Genomic DNA, 19,904 nt, shown 5'->3' with positions numbered 1-19,904 from the left:
CCATCCCTCTCTCTCCCTCCCCCTCTTCTCTCACTCTTCCTCCCTTCCCCCTCATCCTCCCTATCTCTTCCTCCCCTCTCCCCTCCTCTCTTTCTCCCCTCCCCCCCGCTCTCCCTCCCTCCCTCTCGCTCTCCGTTCCTCACCTCTCTCTTCCTCCCCTCGCTCTCCCCCTCTCTTCCTACCCTCCCTCCTCCTCTGCTCCATTTCTCTCTTCCTCCCCTCTCTATATTCATCCCCTCCCTCTCCTCTTCCTCCCCCTCCTCTTCCTCCCATCCCTCTCCTCATACCCTCCCTTTCCCTCTTCCTCCCTTCTCTCCCTCCCCTTCCCTCTTCCTCCCTTCTCTCCCTCCCCTCCCTTTATCCCTTCTCTCCCTCCCCTTCCCTCTCCCCCCCCTTCTCTCCCTTCATCCCCTCCCTTTCCTCCCCCCTCTCTTCCTCTCTCTCCCTCACTGTCCTTCTTCCCCTCCACCTCCCCCTCTCTTCCTCCCCTCCCTCGCAAAATGTATCTTCCCCTCTCTCTCCCCTCCCCTCCTTCTCTTCATCCCCTCCCTCACTTTTTATCCCTCCCCTCCCTCTCTCTACCATCTCTCCCTCCCCTCTCTTCCTCCCCCCTCCCCTCCCTCCTGTAATTTCTTTTCCCCTTCCTCACGCAATTTCTCTTCCTTCCTCCCCTCCCTCTCTTCCTCCCTTCTCCCTTCTTCCCCCTCTCCCTCCCCATCCTTCCCCTCCCCTCCTCTCTCTCTCCCTCCCTCCCCATCCTTCCCCTCCCTCCCTCCCTCCCTCCTACTCTCTTCCTTCCTCCCTCCCGCACTCTTCCTCCCCTCCCTATATCTTCCTCCCATCTCTTCCCTCTTCCCCCTCCCTCTTCCTCCCTGTCTCCCTCTTCCCCTCCCCACCTCCCTCCCCTGTTCCCTGCCTCCCTCTTCCCCACCTCCCTCTCCCTCTCTAGGATGTGCTGATGCTGAGCTGGGAGTACCATCCCAAGCAGAAACAGCCACCATAGCTGACCTGCTATCTAACACAAGTAATTGGATGTGAAACGAGTCTAAAGAGAGAGCGGAGAGAAGCGGAAAGAGGAGACGACAGGCTTAGCTTTTCCTCAGAGGAGGGAGGAAGATAGGGGAGAGATTGGTGTCAGTGCCTGGGTGCACACAGTCCCTCTCTCACTGACTCACTTTACCCAGAAATCACTACAAACAGGAAGTGACCTGGGCGGGGGGGTGGGGGTACACCACATGCTGAGCTGTCCACTGCAATCAGATGGGCACACAAACACACACTGGCAATTTGTTGGGCCTTATTTAATCCATCCTTATTCATAAGAAATATTTAAGATCAATATATGAGTGGCATCAGTGAAGCATGTTTCCAGGCATAGGCTGCTATTATTGTGAGTCTTTTCTAAACTGAACAGAAAGAAAATACTTAATTGTTGTGGTGTTTCTGCTGTTGGATAATTAATATGAGCGAGAGAGAGCGAGAGAGAGTGAGAGAACACATCAAAAGATGCAGAGATCCCAAAGGAGTCTCCGACCTATATCACACTGTTATAACACACACATCTCTCCTACACAAAATCACTAATACATCCCATAATAGTACCTTACAATAAGTCTGGTTAGAAAGACTTTAGATTATACAGGTGGTTATTCCATATCCAATACCCTTTCACTATGGCCCCAGTGGAAGTTAAAATAGCAACAGGCAACAGCATTAGCTAACCCTCTGCATGTTTCAACAACTTCAGAGAGAGCATAAACAAGCAAACCAGTTGGTAACATCAATAAGTGTACCGTCTACTTGCTCAGTCCACATCCCAGTATGCTTAAGGAAGCCCTATTGAGACCGACAAGCAAGTAAATGATTGCATCAATAAGACAGTTCAGAAATAAGTGAAAAAATAGCAGAATCATTTATTATAAAATCAATCTAAAACACTTAGGAATAATTGATGGAAAACCTCATTAGAATAGAGGAGGGCAGTGTTTTTTATGTTTTTTTATGTCATTGTCACTCAGCTCAGAGTGTCACACCGTCAGTTGGTCATTAGTTACTGTACCAACCATGCCAAGAACTCCCAGAACCACCCACTCCCTGTCTCTGTCTCTGAGTGACGGAGGCTGCATCACCATGTGTAACAACAGAGTTGGAACTGTGCATCAGCTACCTACAAAACTCCATGGCTCTGTTGAAATACTTGAGAAATCCTCTCGAAGTAATTACTGAGTGATCTGACCAGGCTGGATTGGTGATCAGTGATGACTGTGTAGATAGTTTAAAGTTGTATTAGTCGTATGTACAGGATACAAATGGTATTCACCATCCAACGACATGCTTACAGTACTTCCAGTTTCCTTCTCGAAAATGCAACAACAATAATAAATAATAAAAGACAAAATTACAAACATAAAAGTAAATGCAGTCATCTCAGCTGCCTAAGTAGCGGTAGAGGTAAGACTGAGTCAGACAGTAACAGTAGTACCCACCTCTATGAGTTTGCGTTCGTAGCTGGCAGCCAGCTCCTCCACATCCCCCATAGACCTGCTCTGAGGGGCCAGAGTAGAACCATCACAGTTCCTCACCATGGGGAGAGCTGGAAGAGGAGAGAAGCAAACAGTTACTTGGGGAACAATAATAAATATAAGCACCCACAAAATGATTGTCCTGTTCCACACATGTACAATTGTGTTTTATATGCAATTAGGGTTAAGTGCCTTGCTTAAGGGCACAGAAAGATATTTCACCTTGTCGCCAGTTTGAATCCCAGAGCCGACCTTTCAGTAACTGGCCCAACGCTCTAACCGATAGCCTAACTGCCAGCCAACATAATGATCAATATTAATGTGTTTGATATGCCTGGGGCAACAAACACACACACACCATTATCATTTGAATATTATGCAGAGGAGTATTGTCTTGTCAGTAGTTAAAGAGCCGGTTTTTCACACAGTTTTAATTGTCTGTTGGAAACCGAATAGTAGAGGGGTTACTTCCTGGAAGGTTTTAAAACAGCAACTTCTCTAAGGTATCAAACCCGCTGTATCTGCCAGGAGATGTAAACGAATAAACATTGGCATTATGACAACCATCTTCTCTAATTACTGTCTTTTGCACCAATATGCACGTAAAAAATATTTTTAATTTGTTTCTCAAAACTTGACACCGTTCCATCAAACTGCCACACTGCTTGGCTCTACCACACACTCCTAAAATGGTGGTTCATCACTACTAGTTCTGGCTGGCTAAAGTCATCAATAGTGAGCTTACAGCGATTCCACATCAGCTATTAACATGGCGTAATCTAGTTATAGGAGGTAGAACAACAGAAGTTAGACTTGGAGGAGCAGTGGCTCAGTAAATCACCTACTGGGTGTCAACAAACAATAACGATTCAACATGTAGAATCGCCTGGAAATGAAAATGACAGCCAATGTTCTGTGGTCAGAAGTAATTGCACAATCACCTGCTGCTGTTTACTGTTCAACAGCATGGTCTGTTTTGCCCTTTATTTGTTGTTTATTCTGGTCTCTTGGGTGTTCATCTCTTTATTAGATTTATTGGAGCTCTCATAATGAACTGCTTTCCTTCTTGCTAACACACTGGGCACATTGGCCGGACATGTTGGAATTGTCGTTTGAGCCTCACAACCTCTCCACCCTCAAGAACATCTGGACATCCACAATGGACACACACATCTGGGAATGACACTGTGATTGCTGAGTAATACTGTGTCTCTACTTGCATTCCACAGGTTAGACCCTTGAAAGCAACTATCTGCTCGTGATATGGATTGTCTTCTTGGAAAAGCTCTGAACCACATGTAAAAATGTTCTCATCCCCAACCATCTCCTCAGGAAACGCAAGGGTGGCCTGGCAAGGGATTAAATCCATGGCTAGCGCCCCCCATATAGGCAGGGGGAAACTCAGTGCTGACCTTGGGGGACATGAGGGCCAGAACATGGCTAACAAACTGAATGTTTTCTTCTTAAGATTTGAATCAGACAACTTGGTGTCGGAGGTAAATCAAATGGAAGCATCATTACAAATGTTTGAGGGAGTTGTTGTTAAACAGTCTGATGTTTTAAAGTTGTTCAGGGGATGTAACACATACAACAGCCCAGGCCCAGACAAAATAAGTGGAGATGTGTTAAAGCACTGTGCTGAACAACTGGCTGGTGTTTTTACAGACATTTTCCAATCCTCACTTGACCAGCAACACGTTCCAGTATTGTGGAAAAAATCAATAATTATACCAATTCCTCAAGCATCTAATCCTTCTGTGCTGAATGACTACGGCCCTGTCGCTTTGACATCCTTAGTTATGAAATGCCTTGAGAAACTTGTGAAAAGTCATATTCTCAGTGTCACACAGAAGCTCCTCAACCCGTTTCAGTTTGCCTATCAGCCTAGCAGAGGAGTTGATGATGCCATTCTTACCCTCCTTAACATGGTCTATAGACATCTAGAGGGTGCCAAATCCCATGTTAGGGTTCTGTTTGTTGACTTTTCTTCTGCCTTCAACACAATCCAGCACTACATTCTGGCACAGAGACTCGTTCGGGACTCTTAGCTGGTTTTGTGGTTGTTGGACTTCCTGAGCCAACGCTCACAGCGAGTCAAAACAGGTCCCCACGTGTCAGACATATACAATACTAACATAGGCTCTCCTCAGGGATGTGTTTTGTCCCCACTCCTGTACATCTTGTACACTAATAGTTGTACTAGTTCCCATCCTGACAGACACCTCGTTAAGTTTGTTGATGACACTGCCTTGATCAGCCTGTTGCATGATGATAAGGAACATCATGGCCCGGTTCTAGATGACTTTGTAGAGTGGTGTGACGAATCACACTTGGTCCTCAATACCAATAAGACCAAAGAGATGTGCATAGACTTCAGGAAGTGTACAACACCAACCTCTGCAACATCTATCAGAGGTCAGAATATACAATAGAGATTGTAGAGGAATACAAATACCTGTGTGTCCTCTTGGACAATAAGCTTCAGTGGAGTAAATGTACAGACCTGATCTACAAAAAGAGCCAGAGGCTTTTAGATTAACTAACTTCAAAGTAATGACTCGGGACGTCGGGTTTGATACGAAAGCTTCTTTTAGTAATAATACTTGTTCACGTTACATTTAACAACTTTGTTTTGGTACAGAGCAATGCAGGTAAGATGCTATCGGAAAGTCAGCCAACAATCACTGCACCTGCACATAATTGGCGCGTTCCTCTCGCAAGGCATTCTGGGACTTGCAGTCAAAAAGCGTAATCAAATCAAATCACATTTTATTTGTCACATACACATGGTTAGCAGATGTTAATGCGAGTGTAGCGAAATGCTTGTGCTTCTAGTTCCGACAATGCAGTAATAACCAACAAGTAATCTAACTAGCAATTCCAAAACTACTGTCTTGTACACAGTGTGAGGGGATAAAGAATATGTACATAAGGATATATGAATGAGTGATGGTACAGAGCAGCATAGGCAGATACAGTAGATTGTATCGAGTACAGTATATACATATGAGATGAGTATGTAAACAAAGTGGCATAGTTAAAGTGGCTAGTGATACATGTATTACATAAGGATACAGTCGATGATATAGAGTACAGTATATACGTCTGCCTATGAGATGAATAATGTAGGGTGAGTAACATTATATAAGGTAGCATTGGTTAAAGTGGCTAGTGATATATTTACATCATTTCCCATCAATTCCCATTATTAAAGTGGCTGGAGTTGAGTCAGTGTCAGTGTGTTGGCAGCAGCCACTCAATGTTAGTGGTGGCTGTTTAACAGTCTGATAGCCTTGAGATAGAAGCTGTTTTTCAGTCTCTCGGTCCCAGCTTTGATGCACCTGTACTGACCTCGCCTTCTGGATGATAGCGGGGTGAACAGGCAGTGGCTCGGGTGGTTGATGTCCTTGATGATCTTTATGGCCTTCCTGTGACATCGGGTGGTGTATGTGTCCTGGAGGGCAGGTAGTTTGCCCCCGGTGATGCGTTGTGCAGACCTCACTACCCTCTGGAGAGCCTTACGGTTGAGGGCGGAGCAGTTGCCGTACCAGGCGGTGATACAGCCCGCCAGGATGCTCTCGGTTGTGCATCTGTAGAAGTTTGTGAGTGCTTTTGGTGACAAGCCGAATTTCTTCAGCCTCCTGAGGTTGAAGAGGCGCTGCTGCGCCTTCTTCACAATGCTGTCTGTGTGAGTGGACCAATTCAGTTTGTCTGTGATGTGTATGCCGAGGAACTTAAAACTTGCTACCCTCTCCACTACTGTTCCATCGATGTGGATAGGGGGGTGTTCCCTCTGCTGTTTCCTGAAGTCCACAATCATCTCCTTAGTTTTGTTGACGTTGAGTGTGAGGTTATTTTCCTGACACCACACTCCGAGGGCCCTCACCTCCTCCCTGTAGGCCGTCTCGTCGTTGTTGGTAATCAAGCCTACCACTGTTGTGTCGTCCGCAAACTTGATGATTGAGTTGGAGGCGTGCGTGGCCACGCAGTCGTGGGTGAACAGGGAGTACAGGAGAGGGCTCAGAACGCACCCTTGTGGGGCCCCAGTGTTGAGGATCAGCGGGGAGGAGATGTTGTTTCCTACCCTCACCACCTGGGGGCGGCCCGTCAGGAAGTCCAGTACCCAGTTGCACAGGGCGGGGTCGAGACCCAGGGTCTCGAGCTTGATGACGAGCTTGGAGGGTACTATGGTGTTGAATGCCGAACTGTAGTCAATGAACAGCATTCTCACATAGGTATTCCTCTTGTCCAGATGGGTTAGGGCAGTGTGCAGTGTGGTTGAGATTGCATCGTCTGTGGACCTATTTGGGCGGTAAGCAAATTGGAGTGGGTCTAGGGTGTCAGGTAGGGTGGAGGTGATATGGTCCTTGACTAGTCTCTAAAAGCACTTCATGATGACGGAAGTGAGTGCTACGGGGCGGTAGTCATTTAGCTCAGTTACCTTAGCTTTCTTGGGAACAGGAACAATGGTGGCCCTCTTGAAGCATGTGGGAACAGCAGACTGGTATAGGGATTGATTGAATATGTCCGTAAACACACCGGCCAGCTGGTCTGCGCATGCTCTGAGGGCGCGGCTGGGGATGCCGTCTGGGCCTGCAGCCTTGCGAGGGTTAACACGTTTAAATGTCTTACTCACCTCGGCTGCAGTGAAGGAGAGACCGCAAGTTTTCGTTGCAGGCCGTGTCAGTGGCACTGTATTGTCCTCAAAGCGGGCAAAAAAGTTATTTAGTCTGCCTGGGAGCAGGACATCCTGGTCCGTGACTGGGCTGGATTTCTTCCTGTAGTCCGTGATTGACTGTAGACCCTGCCACATGCCTCTTGTGTCTGAGCCGTTGAATTGAGATTCTACTTTGTCTCTGTACTGACGCTTAGCTTGTTTGATAGCCTTGCGGAGGGAATAGCTGCACTGTTTGTATTCGGTCATGTTACCAGACACCTTGCCCTGATTAAAAGCAGTGGTTCGCGCTTTCAGTTTCACACGAATGCTGCCATCAATCCACGGTTTCTGGTTAGGGAATGTTTTAATCGTTGCTATGGGAACGACATCTTCAACGCACGTTCTAATGAACTCGCACACCGAATCAGCGTATTCGTCAATGTTGTTGTCTGACGCAATACGAAACATGTCCCAGTCCACGTGATGGAAGCAGTCTTGGAGTGTGGAGTCAGCTTGGTCGGACCAGCGTTGGACAGACCTCAGCGTGGGAGCCTCTTGTTTTAGTTTCTGTCTGTAGGCAGGGATCAACAAAATGGAGTCATGGTCAGCTTTTCCGAAAGGGGGGCGGGGCAGGGCCTTATATGCGTCGCGGAAGTTAGAGTAACAATGATCCAAGGTCTTTCCACCCCTGGTTGCGCAATCGATATGCTGATAAAATTTGGGGAGTCTTGTTTTCAGATTAGCCTTGTTAAAATCCCCAGCTACAATGAATGCAGCCTCCGGATAAATGGTTTCCAGTTTGCAAAGAGTCAAATAAAGTTCATTCAGAGCCAACGATGTGTCTGCTTGGGGGGGGATATATACGGCTGTGATTATAATCGAAGAGAATTCTCTTGGTAGATAATGCGGTCTACATTTGATTGTGAGGAATTCTAAATCAGGTGAACAGAAGGATTTGAGTTCCTGTATGTTTCTTTCATCACACCATGTCACGTTAGTCATAAGGCATACGCCCCCGCCCCTCTTTTTACCAGAAAGATGTTTTTTCCTGTCTGCGCGATGCGTGGAGAAACCTGTTGGCTGCACCGCTTCGGATAGCGTCTCTCCAGTAAGCCACGTTTCCGTGAAGCAAAGAACGTTACAGTCTCTGATGTCCCTCTGGAATGCTACCCTTGCTCGGATTTCATCAACCTTGTTGTCAAGAGACTGGACATTGGCAAGAAGAATGCTAGGGAGTGGTGCACGATGTGCCCGTCTCCGGAGTCTGACCAGAAGACCGCCTCGTTTCCCTCTCTTTCGGAGTCGTAATTCAACACAACCCAATACAATTACATATGCAAAGAAATCTAAAGAAATATCTTTAGATACAGCTCAAAGAATAAACTTAAACATGAACTCTGTAACACATTAAAGTTACAACAGAGACTGTACTTTCTCAAAAAGCTGGTATCTTTTAATGTAGACTGTACTATACTGATTCTGTTTTACAAATCTTTTATTGAGAGTATTTTAACTTTTTGTATTGTTTGTTGGTTTGGCAATGCCACTGTCAGCCAGAGAAATATGCTGAGAAGGATTATCACCACAGCAAGCAAGGTACTTGGAGTCAAACAGACAGGCCTGGATGAGATCTTTAAGGTCAGGGCCCTCTGTAAGGCTCACAAAATCATTTTAGACCCAAGCAACCCCCTGTACCCAGACTTTATTCTATTCCTCTCTGGGCACAGGTATAAGGCACCCCTCGGCAGGAAAAACAGAACTAGACAATCATTTGTGCCAGGTGTGATATCCCTCCTAAATAGATCGTGCTAATGTTCCTATCGACTCAGTAAGGCCAGCAGGCTAGTCTTTTTAAAAATGTTTTACTGGTATGTAACTGTTATGAAAGTTGTAGTGTCAATTTAGTTTTGTATTTAAATGCCACTTTAAACATGTACATGACACTGCAACAAAATGGCCCCATGGGGACAATAAAGTCAGTCAGTAATGCGTAGAACTATTCTTCTTTAGACAGCTTTTGGCTCCTCACATTACAAACAGCACAGGAATTAAATCATCAACATGTATTGATCACACCTTTACTAACGCTGCAGATATTTGCTTTAAAGCAGTATCCAAATCCATAGGATGTAGTGATCACAATATAATAGCCACATCTAGGAAAACCAAAGTTCAAAAGGCTGGGCCTAATATAGTTTATAAAAGGTCATACAAGAAGTTTTGTAGTGATTCATATGTTGATGATGTAAAGACTATTTGCTGGTCTGGTGTGTAATGAGGAGCAACCAGACGCTGCACTTGACGCATTTATGAAACTACTTATTCCAGTTACTAATAAGCACACACCCATTAAGAAAATGACTGTAAAAAGTGTTAAATCCCCTTGGATTGATGAGGAATTGAAAAATAGTATGGTAGAGAGGGATGAGGCAAAAAGTTACGGCAATTAAGTCTGGCAGCCCAACTGATTGGCAAATTACTGAAAATTAAGATATCATGTGACTAAACTAAATAAAAAGAAACTACATTATGAAACAAAGATAAATTATATAAAGAATGATAGTAAAAAGCTTTGGGGCACCTTAAATTACATTTTGGGAGAGAAAGCCAACTCTGCTCCATTCATTTATTGATTCAGATGGCTCATTCATCAAAGCCCACTGATATTGCAAACTACTTTAATGACCTTTTCATTGGAAAGATAAGCAAACTTAGGGATGACATGCCAGCAACAAACGCAGACTCTAAACATCCAAGTATATCGGAACAAATTATGAAAGACAAGAATTGTAATTTTGAAATCAGTAAAGTCAGTGTGGAAGAGGTGAAAAAATTATTGTTGTCTATCAACAATGACATGCCATCGGGGTCTGACAATTTAGATGGAAAATGACTGAGGATAATAGCAGGCGATATTGCCACTCCTATTTGCCACATCTTCAATTTAAGCTTACTAGAGAGTGTGTGCCCTCAGGCCTGGAGGGAAGCTAAAGTCATTCCGCTACCCAAGAATAGCAAAGCCTCATTTACTGGCTCAAATAGCTGACCAATCAGCCTGCTACCAACCCTTAGTAAACTTCTGGAAAAAAATGTGTTTGACCAGAAATAATGCTATTTCACAGTAAACAAACTGACAACAGAACTTCAGCATGCTTATAGGGAAGGACACTCAACAGGCACAGTACTTACACAAATGACTGATGATTGGCTGAGAGAAACTGAAGATAAAATGATTGTGGGGGCTGTCTTGTAAGACTTCAGTGCAACTTTTGACATTATTGATCGTAGTCTGCTTCTGGAAAAACTTGTGTTATGGCTTTACACCCCCTGCTATAATGTGGTTTAAGAGTTACTTGTCTAACAGAACACAGAGGGTGGTCTTTAATGGAAGCCTATCAAATATCAAATATAATCCAGTTAGAATTACCCAGGATAGCTGTTTAGGCCCCTTGATTTTTTTCAATTTTTACTAACGACATGCCACTGACTTTGAGTAAAGCCAGAGTTTCTATGAATGCGGATGACTCAAAACTATACACATCAGCTACAACAGCGACTGAAATGACTGCAACACTCAACAAAGAGCTGCAGTTAGTTTCAGAGTGGGTGAGAAGGAATAAGCCCTAAACATTTCTAAAACTAACAGCATTGTATTTGGAACAAAACACTCACTAAACCTAAACTAAATCTTATAATAAATAGTGTGGAAATTGAGCAAGTTGAGATGACTAAACTGCTTGGAGTAACACTAGACTGTAAACTGTCATGGTCAAAACATATTGATGCAGTAGTAGCTAAGATGGGGAGAAGTCTGTCTATAATAAAGTGATGCTCTGCCTTCTTAACAACACTATCAACAAGGCAGGTCCTACAGGCCCTAGTTTTGTCACACCTTGACTACTGTTCAGTCGTGTGGCTGGTGCCACAAAAAAGGACATAGGAAAATTGCAATTGGCTCAGAACAGGGCAGCATGGCTGGGCCTCAGAACAGGGCAGCACGCTGGCCCTTGGATGTACACAGAGAGATAATATTAATAATATGCATGTCAATCTCTCCTGGCTCAAAGTGGAGGAGAGATTGACTTCATGACTACTTTTATTTATGAGAGGTATTGACATGTTGAATGCACCGGGCTGTCTGTCTAAACTATTGGCACACAGCTCGGACACCCATGCATACCCCACAAGACATGCCACAAGAGGTCTCTTCACAGTCCCCAAGTCCAGAACAGACTATGGGAGGCACACAGTACTACATAGAGCCATGACTACATGGAACTCTATTCTACATCAAGTAACTGACGCGGCAGGGTAGCCCAGTGGTTAGAGTGTTGGACGAGTAACCGGAAGGTTGCAAATTCAAATCCCCGAGCTGACAAGGAACAAATCTGTCGTTAACTCACGGTTCCGTCATTGAAAGTAAGAATTTGTTCTTAACTGACTTGCCTAGTTAAATAAAGGTAAAAATAAAAAAAAGTAACTGACGCAAGCAGTAAAATATATTTTTAAAAAACACCTTATGGAACAGCGGGGACTCTGAAGCAACACAAACATTGGCACAGACGATAACATATGCACTATAAATACACATGAATTTAGTATTGGTGGAGTAGGGGCCTGAGGGCACACCGTGTGTTGTGAATGTTTTAAAATTGTATAAACTGCCTTAATTTTGCTGGACCTCAGGAAGAGTAGCTGTTGCTTTGGCAGCAGCTAATGGGGATCCATAATAAATACAAAAAATACATTCAACACAGTTGATGGTGGCTCTCACCTTTGCACTGACCATGGCAGCACTCCTCTTTACATGTTCTATATTTGGTGTCAGAAAAGGCCTATCCATGTCAGTGGTGTCCAAGCTGTACAGATCATACCATTTCTGGTACTCACGTCTGTCTGCTGTCAATGTTGGATCAAGCATTTCTCTACACCCGCAATAACATCTGCTAAACACGTGTATGTGACCAATAACATTGGATTTGATCAGGCACAAACCTTCATTTCTTAAATTGTTCTTCTGGCAAGCGTGGAGGATTCATTAAGCAGTACCAGCATGGATCTTCTCCCTCGCATTTCTTGATCTGTGTATTTTGACATCTTGAAATGTCTGTCCTGGAATTGCTTGTACTGTTCCTTGTCAAGGCCTTTTCTGCTGAGGTCATGCATCATGTCAACTTCTGTATCAATAATGTTGAATTTCTTCTTGTTGCGGGCTGACACTGTTAAGCATTTCGCTACACCCACAATAACATCTGCTAAACATGTGTATGTGACGAATAAAATTACATTTTAATTTGATGTACTTCTACGTGTGTTCCTTTCCACTTCAGGTGCTCAAACTGACCAATCACAAGAGCTGCAACAGGATGCATACTCTTTTCAAAAGCCTTTTTCATATCTGGTTGTTTGGTGGCTGTTTCAAGTAGGCTTGTCATTGTGCCTCACTTCTTCACACACTTCTCATTTGATTCTTCCATCTTCTTCCTAGCCAGGGCTGTTCCCTGAAGCCCCAAGTTTAGAAGGGAATTAACTCCCTCGGCAGGGTTGGCCCAGCTGTCACCTGGTGCTGTTCTACAGGCGATAAGCATGTCAAGATCCAGTTGAACAAACAGGAGTGTGTGGCATGCTTGAACAGAGGCATATGTGGTTCTGTGGTCTGGCCCACCACCATGAATGATCAAGATTTACTTGTTGAGAAATACATCTTCACTGTAGTTCTCTCCTCTGAGAATGCTGAGATGTTCAACTGTGTGTCGAAGGGGCATGGATGGCTGGACAATCTTGTCCTTGACAGTGATATGAACTTTCCCATCATAGAATGAACTAGATGGAGATGCTGGGATATCTGGGATCAACATGACAGATGGTACTGATGTGGTAATCATGGTCGGCAGCTGCTAGAACTGGCCCACTTTCAGGAGCAATGCTTGGATGTCTGCCTCTGTTACAGGTCCCTATAGGCTGGCCAGGTTCTCCGACAGGGATGATTGCCTTATCATCCACACATAACATTTCACATGCAAGCAAACGTTTTAATGTAGTTGCACTGTACTGCAACAAACTTTGAATCTTGATGTCCCTTTCTTATCACCCGAGACTGGACCATGAACTTGAGGTCAAACCTTCCTGTGTACTGTAGAGCAGACATGGACCATAGATTCTTGGGTGTAAACTGCAGTCTTAGATACTGTATTGATGGGATTTTAGTTTCTGGTGGGAGCCACTTTTCCACCATGTCACGCAAGTCCTCAACTGAAATATCAAAAGGTAAATACAAGTACTCCCCATGTCTGTGATCGTTGACCTGAACTGTGTATTCGTTAAAATACTTGTGGTTTTCCATTCAGTTTCCTTATATCATCCAGCAAAGTACATTGCCAGTGGCACGCACACACTTTGTGAAGATCAGCAGCTCCACAATATTGTGATCAACTGTCTCCAAGGTGGGGGCTTTTCGTGGCAGCCAGACGAGACAATCAAAGGGTGTGGGGAATCCGTTAGACATCCGTTAGACTTTTTTTCACACAAAGTTTGTCCTTGTCTTTCGGCGCTAAACATTCAGGAACATGTTTGTGTTCTTTATGCGTAATGAAGTGGAGTCTATTATGAAGGTAATGGCCATCAGAAATCCCTTTTCTTTTGACAATGTTTTCACTTTCACTCTGTTCTGCAGAGTGGTCAATGGAAAAATGTATTACTACCATCGTCAGTGGCAATTTCTACATGTTCTCTAAGAATCACTCAATAAGAGCATTGGGGCCAACACACAAACCTACACATACAGACACACACACATCCATCCACAGGGGAGGCAGAAGAGGCTAGGTTAATTAACATGGTAATCAAAGCAATCTCCTTTCATAGTCCCATCACACACTCTGCTTCCTGTATCGGTCCTCCAGATAGCTCTGTGTGTGTGTGTGTGTTTAGTTTTTTGAATCTGTCCATCAGAGAGAGACTGTGTCTGCACTGATGGCCCCAAATGACAAGAGCAGGCATGCATGATCTGATCCGCATGCATGAAATTACACACACACCAACTTTGTCCTATTCCGTTAAAACAACAACCCATGAGTGAATGTGTTGAAATCACCACTTAACATGCTCTGATGACATCAATCAAACTGTTTGGCTGACCAGTGTATACTGATAAGCTACGTCATGTGAGACTGGACTTCTAACGGAGTTGAAACTGAGTCCAAATCATAGATATGCTAACACATAAAAACCACTGTCAAAGCTACGGAGGGTTTTTATTGGTACAGCTTTTTCAAGGGGTTGTACACTACATGACCAGAAGTATGTGGACACCTGTTCGTTGAACATCTCATTCCAAAAATCGTAGGCATTAATATGTAAACTCAGCAAAAAAAGAAACGTCCCCTTTTCAGCGCCCTGTCTTTCTAAGATTATTTGTAAAAATCCAAATAACTTCACAGATCTTCATTGTAAAGGGTTTAAACAACATTTCCCATGCTTGTTCAATGAACCATAAACAATTAATGAACATGCACCTGTGGAACGGTCGTTAAGACACTAACAGCTTACAGACAGTAGGCAATTAAGGTAACAGTTATGAAAACCTAGGACACTGAAGAGGCCTTCCTACTAACTCAGAAAAACACCAAAAGAAAGATGCCCAGGGTCCCTGCTTTCTGCGTGAACGTGCCTCGGGCATGCTGCGGAGAGGCATGAGGACTGCAGATGTGGCTTGGGAAATAAATTGCAATGTTCGTACTGTGAGACGCCTAGACAGCGCTACAGGGTGACAGGACAGACAGCTGATCATCCTCGCAGTAGGCAGACCACGTGTAACACCTGCACAGGATCGATACATCCGAACATCACACCTGCAGGACAGGTACAGGATGGCAACAACAACTGCCCGAGTTACACCAGGAACGCACAATCCCTCCATCAGTGCTCAGACTGCCTGCAATTGGCTGAGAGAGGCTGGACTTAGGGCTTGTAGGCCGGGTTGTCTGGTGAGGACCTGCCTTACATCACCGGCAACAATGTTGTCTATGGGCACAAACCCACCGTCGCTGGACCATACAGGACTGGCAAAAAGTGCTCTTCACTGACGAGTCGCGGTTTTGTCTCACTGGGGGTGATGGTCGGATTCGTGTTCATCGTTGAAGGAATGAGCGTTACACCGAGGCTTGTACTTTGGAGCGGGATCGATTTGGAGGTGGAGGGTCCGTCATGGTCTGGGGCGATGTGTCACAACATCATCGGACTGAGCTTGTCATTGCAGACAATCTCAACGCTGTGTGTTACAGAGAAGACATCCTCCTCCCTCATGTGGTACCCTTCCTGCAGGCTCATCCTGACATGACCCTCCAGCATGACAATGCCACCAGTCATACTGCTCGTTCTGTGCGTGATTTCCTGCAAGATAGGAATGTCAGTGTTCTGCCATGGCCAGCCTAGAGCCTGGATCTCAATCCCATTGAGCACGTCTGGGACCTGTTGGATCGGAGGGTAAGGGCTAGGGTCATTCACCCCTGAAATGTCTGGGAACTTGCAGGTGCCTTGGTGGAAGAGTGGGGTAACATCTCACAGCAAGAACTGGCACATCTGGTGCAGTCCATGAGGAGGAGATGCACTGCAGTACTTAAAGCTGGTGGCCACAACAGATACTAACTGTTACTTTTGATTTTGACCCCCCTTTGTTCAGGGACACATTATTCCATTTATGTTAGTCACATGTCTGTGGAACTTGTTCAGTTTATGTCTCAGTTGTTGAATCTTATGTTCATACAAATATTTACATATGTGAAGTTTGCTGAAAATAAACGCGGTTGACAGTGAGAGGACGTTTCTTTTTTTGCTGAGTTTAGTTGGTCCCCCTTTGCTGCTAAAACAGCCTCCACTCTTCTGAGAAGGCTTTCCACTAGATGTTGAAACATTACTGCGGGGACTTGTTTCCATTCAGCCACAAGAGCATTAGTGAGGTCGGGCACTGATGTTGGGCAATTAGTCCTGGCTCTCAGTCGGGGTTCCAGTTCATCCCAAAGGTGTTTGATGGGGTTGAGGTCATGGCTCTGTGCAGGCCAGTCAAGTTCTTCCACACTGATCTCGACAAAACATTTTTGTATGGACCTACGACCACTACTGTATTTGGACCTCCCCAAACATCCTGTTTACTTCTACAGTACATTATCATGTCTATTGTTTATCATACTGTCACGTTCTGACCTTGGTTCCTTTATTTTGTCTTTGTGTTAGTTTGGTCAGGGCGTGAGTTGGGGTGGGTAGTCTATGTTCCTTTTTCTATGTTGTATTTCTGTGTTTGGCCTGGTATGGTTCTCAATCAGAGGCAGCTGTCGATCGCTGTCTTTGATTGAGAATCATACTTAGGTAGCCTTTTCCCACCTGTGTTTTGTTGGGTGATTATTTTCTGTTTAGTGTTTTCTGCACCTTACAGGACTGTTTCGTTTTTTTCACGTTGTTATTTTGTATTTCAGTGTTCAGTAATAAAACATCATGAACACATACCACCCTGCACATTGGTCCGATATTTCATACTCGTCGTCAGACGACGAAGACAACCGTTAAAGAATCACCCACCACAACCGGACCAAGCAGCGTGGTAACCAGGAGCAGAGGGTTCTGGACTCCTGTACATGGGAGGAGATTTTGGACGGAAAGGGACCCTGGGCACAGGCTGGGGAATATCGCCACCCGCGGGAAGAGCTGGAGGCAGCCAAAGCCGAGAGGCGGCATTATGAGGAGCTAGCACGGCAGCGCAACAGGGACGAGAGGCTGCCCCCAAAATGTATTGGGGTGGGGGCACACGGGGAGTGTGACTAAGTCAGGTAGGAGACCTGAGCCAACTCCCCGTGCTTACTGTGGAGAGAGGTGGACCGGGCAGGCACCGTGTTATGCCGTGAGGCGTCCCCAGTGCGCAGGCATAGCCCGGTGCGCTACATCGCAGCACCTCGTATCGGCCGGGCTAGAGTGGGCATCGAGCCAGGTGCTATGAAGCCGGCTCAGCGCATCTGGTCTCCAGTGCGTCTCCTCGGCCCGGGGTATATGGCACCAGCCCTACGCACGATGTCCCCGGTTCGCCAGCACAGCCCAGTGCGGTCTGATCCACCCCGCCGCACTGGCCGGGCTACGGGGAGTATCCAGCCAGGACAGGTTGTGCAAGCTCGGTGCTCGAGACCTCCAGTGCGCCTCCACGGTCCCGTCCATCCGGTGCCTCCACGCACCAGGCCTCCGGTGGCAGCCCCGCCCACCAGGCTGTCTCTCCGTCTCCTCCCTCCAGGTGCTCCCTCCTGTCCAGCGCTTCCAGGTGCTCCCACCTGTCCAGCGCTTCCAGAGTCTCCCTCCTGTCCAGCGCTGCCAGAGTCTCCCTCCTGTCCAGCGCTGCCAGAGTCTCCCTCCTGTCCTGAGCTGCCAGAGCCGCCCGTCTGTCCTGAGCTGCCAGAGCCGCCCGTCTGTCCTGAGCTGCCAGAGCCGCCCGTCAGTCAGGAGCTGCCAGAGCCGCTCGTCAGTCAGGAGCTGCCAGAGCCGCCCGTCAGTCAGGAGCTGCCAGAGCCGCCCGTCAGTCAGGAGCTGCCAGAGCCGTCCATCTATTCGGGACCCGCTGCAAGGGTCCCCGGTCCGAGGCGAGGGTCGCCGCTCTAAAGGCGCCACTGAAGCGGGCAAAGACTATGGTGGAGTGGGGTCCACGTCCCGCGCCAGAGCCGCCACCGCGGACAGATCCACCCAGATCCTCCCCTATAGGTTCAGGTTTTGCGGCCGGAGTCCGCACCTTTGGGGGGGGGTACTGTCACGTTCTGACCTTAGTTCCTTTATTTTGTCTTTGTGTTAGTTTGGTCAGGGCGTGAGTTGGGGTGGGTAGTCTATGTTCCTTTTTCTATGTTGTATTTCTGTGATTGGCCTGGTATGGTTCTCAATCAGAGGCAGCTGTCGATCATTTTAGGTAGCCTGTTTTCCCCATTTTAGTTGTGGGTGATTGTTTCTGTCTCTGTGTCATTACCAGACAGAACTGTTTCGTTTTCGTTTGTTCTACTTGTTCTTTTGTTTTTGGTGTTCAACGTTAATAAATTATCAACATGGACACGTACCACGCTGCATATTGATCCGATCCTTCATACTCCTCGTCAGAGGAAGACGAATTTCGTTACACATACAGCATCATCAGTGTGTTTCACCATTACGACTCCAGAGAGGCTTCAACCCAGTGAGGCTTCTTAGCTTGAGAAATGATAAGGGATAAATCAGGAAATCTGGTTTGACATGTCCATTTAAATCCTTTTTTAAATCCACTTCACAATGGCCTATGAACATTCAACTTTTTAGGGTTATCAAAGACATGGCCATGATGAACTATGTTAACTTTTGTATTGATATCTTCAAAAAATAAGGAAACTTAACGATTAAGTAACGCTAAATGCTTAAAATAATCATAAATCTCATGAACTACAGGTCATATTCACTCAGAATGTGGTCTTTGGACTCATCACAAGAGTCCCTAAAGAGTTTGAGAAAATAAGGTTGATGGATTCAAAGATGGCCACTCTATACCAGTAGATACGCCAGAGAGGCTTCAACTCCAGAGAAGTTTCAACTCCAGAGGGGTAGGATGAATCAGAGGGAAGAACAAGTGAAAGGATAAAATAAAACATGTTCAGTTATCCCCCCCCCCCCCCACCCCCGCACACACACACGTTGAGTCAGTCAACCCAGGAACGTCAAATACCCTGGTCAAAATACACATTTTCCCAGGACATCTCACAAGAAATCAATCCACATGTACAGAGCAGTGCATCAGGGTGTGTGTGTGTGTTGTGGTGATTTTGGGGGGAAATGTAAAGTGCGTTTCAATAAATGAGTGCTGAGTGTTAATCAGGGGGGAGAGAGACGCCAAGTGACTGGTTGTCGGGGTGAGAAATTAAGTGACAGCAATAATGTCCAGCCAGGGTCATTTATCATGACGGGCTGTCATCAGGTCTGAAGCTCCATCATGTAGCATTACTATCTATACAGAATCTTGTGCTCTACACACAGTCTGGCCCTATCCTTTATCTACTCAGGTGGCCTTAGGGAAACCGATCGGGAGGGAAATGTACTATTAGGGGAATGGGATCAAAACTTTTTTTGAAATAGTCCCATCCACGACACTACCCAGTGCATCACAGAAGCAATTTACTTGTGTGAATACATCACCTTTCACACTGATGAACTGGCCAATGGTCCTACAGAGAGAGGACGTGAGAAGTAGCTGAGCTACTTGTCCTACAGAGAGGACGAGAGAAGTAGCTGAGCTACTTGTCCTACAGAGAGAGGACGAGAGAAGTAGGAAAAGTAGCTGAGCCACTTGTCCTACAGAGAGAGGACGAGAGAAGTAGCTGAGCCACTTGTCCTACAGAGGACGAGAGAAGTAGCTGAGCCACTTGTCCTACAGAGAGGACGAGAGAAGTAGCTGAGCCACTTGTCCTACAGAGAGAGGATGTGAGAAGTAGCTGAGCCACTTGTCCCACAGAGAGAAGACGTGAGAAGTAGCTGAGCCACTTGTCCTACAGAGAGAGGACGTGAGAAGTAGCTGAGCCACTTGGTTTAAATCAGATAGAGAAATGATGAGCACAGTCAATGCATCTCAATCATCTACAAGTGGTGCTTCACTACTGCAGGTACCCACGTGGGGAAATTAGGTACCGTTGCTATGTTACACTCCTGCCAATGGTGAGTTGGATATTATTGGGTATCTGAGG

The 19,904-nt window shown here is 45.9% G+C and overlaps 1 protein-coding gene across 2 annotated transcripts in view; it reads right to left on the bottom strand.

Annotated features, from left to right (window-relative positions):
• LOC110502889 (sorting nexin-29) overlaps nucleotides 1-19,904 on the bottom strand; it is a 175,598-nt gene that overhangs the window by 56,570 nt on the left and 99,124 nt on the right. For both annotated transcript variants that reach the window (XM_036960638.1, XM_036960639.1), the window contains exon 15: nucleotides 2,487-2,593. In XM_036960638.1, the coding sequence (XP_036816533.1) occupies nucleotides 2,487-2,593 (107 nt within the window). The remainder of the gene's footprint in view (nucleotides 1-2,486; nucleotides 2,594-19,904) is intronic.

This window comes from Oncorhynchus mykiss, chromosome 23 (genome assembly GCF_013265735.2).
Source record: "Oncorhynchus mykiss isolate Arlee chromosome 23, USDA_OmykA_1.1, whole genome shotgun sequence".
In the NCBI taxonomy this organism is placed as follows: domain Eukaryota; kingdom Metazoa; phylum Chordata; class Actinopteri; order Salmoniformes; family Salmonidae; genus Oncorhynchus; species Oncorhynchus mykiss.
The sequence above is the reverse complement of the archived record's forward strand: the minus strand, read 5'-3'. Positions and strand labels throughout refer to the sequence as shown.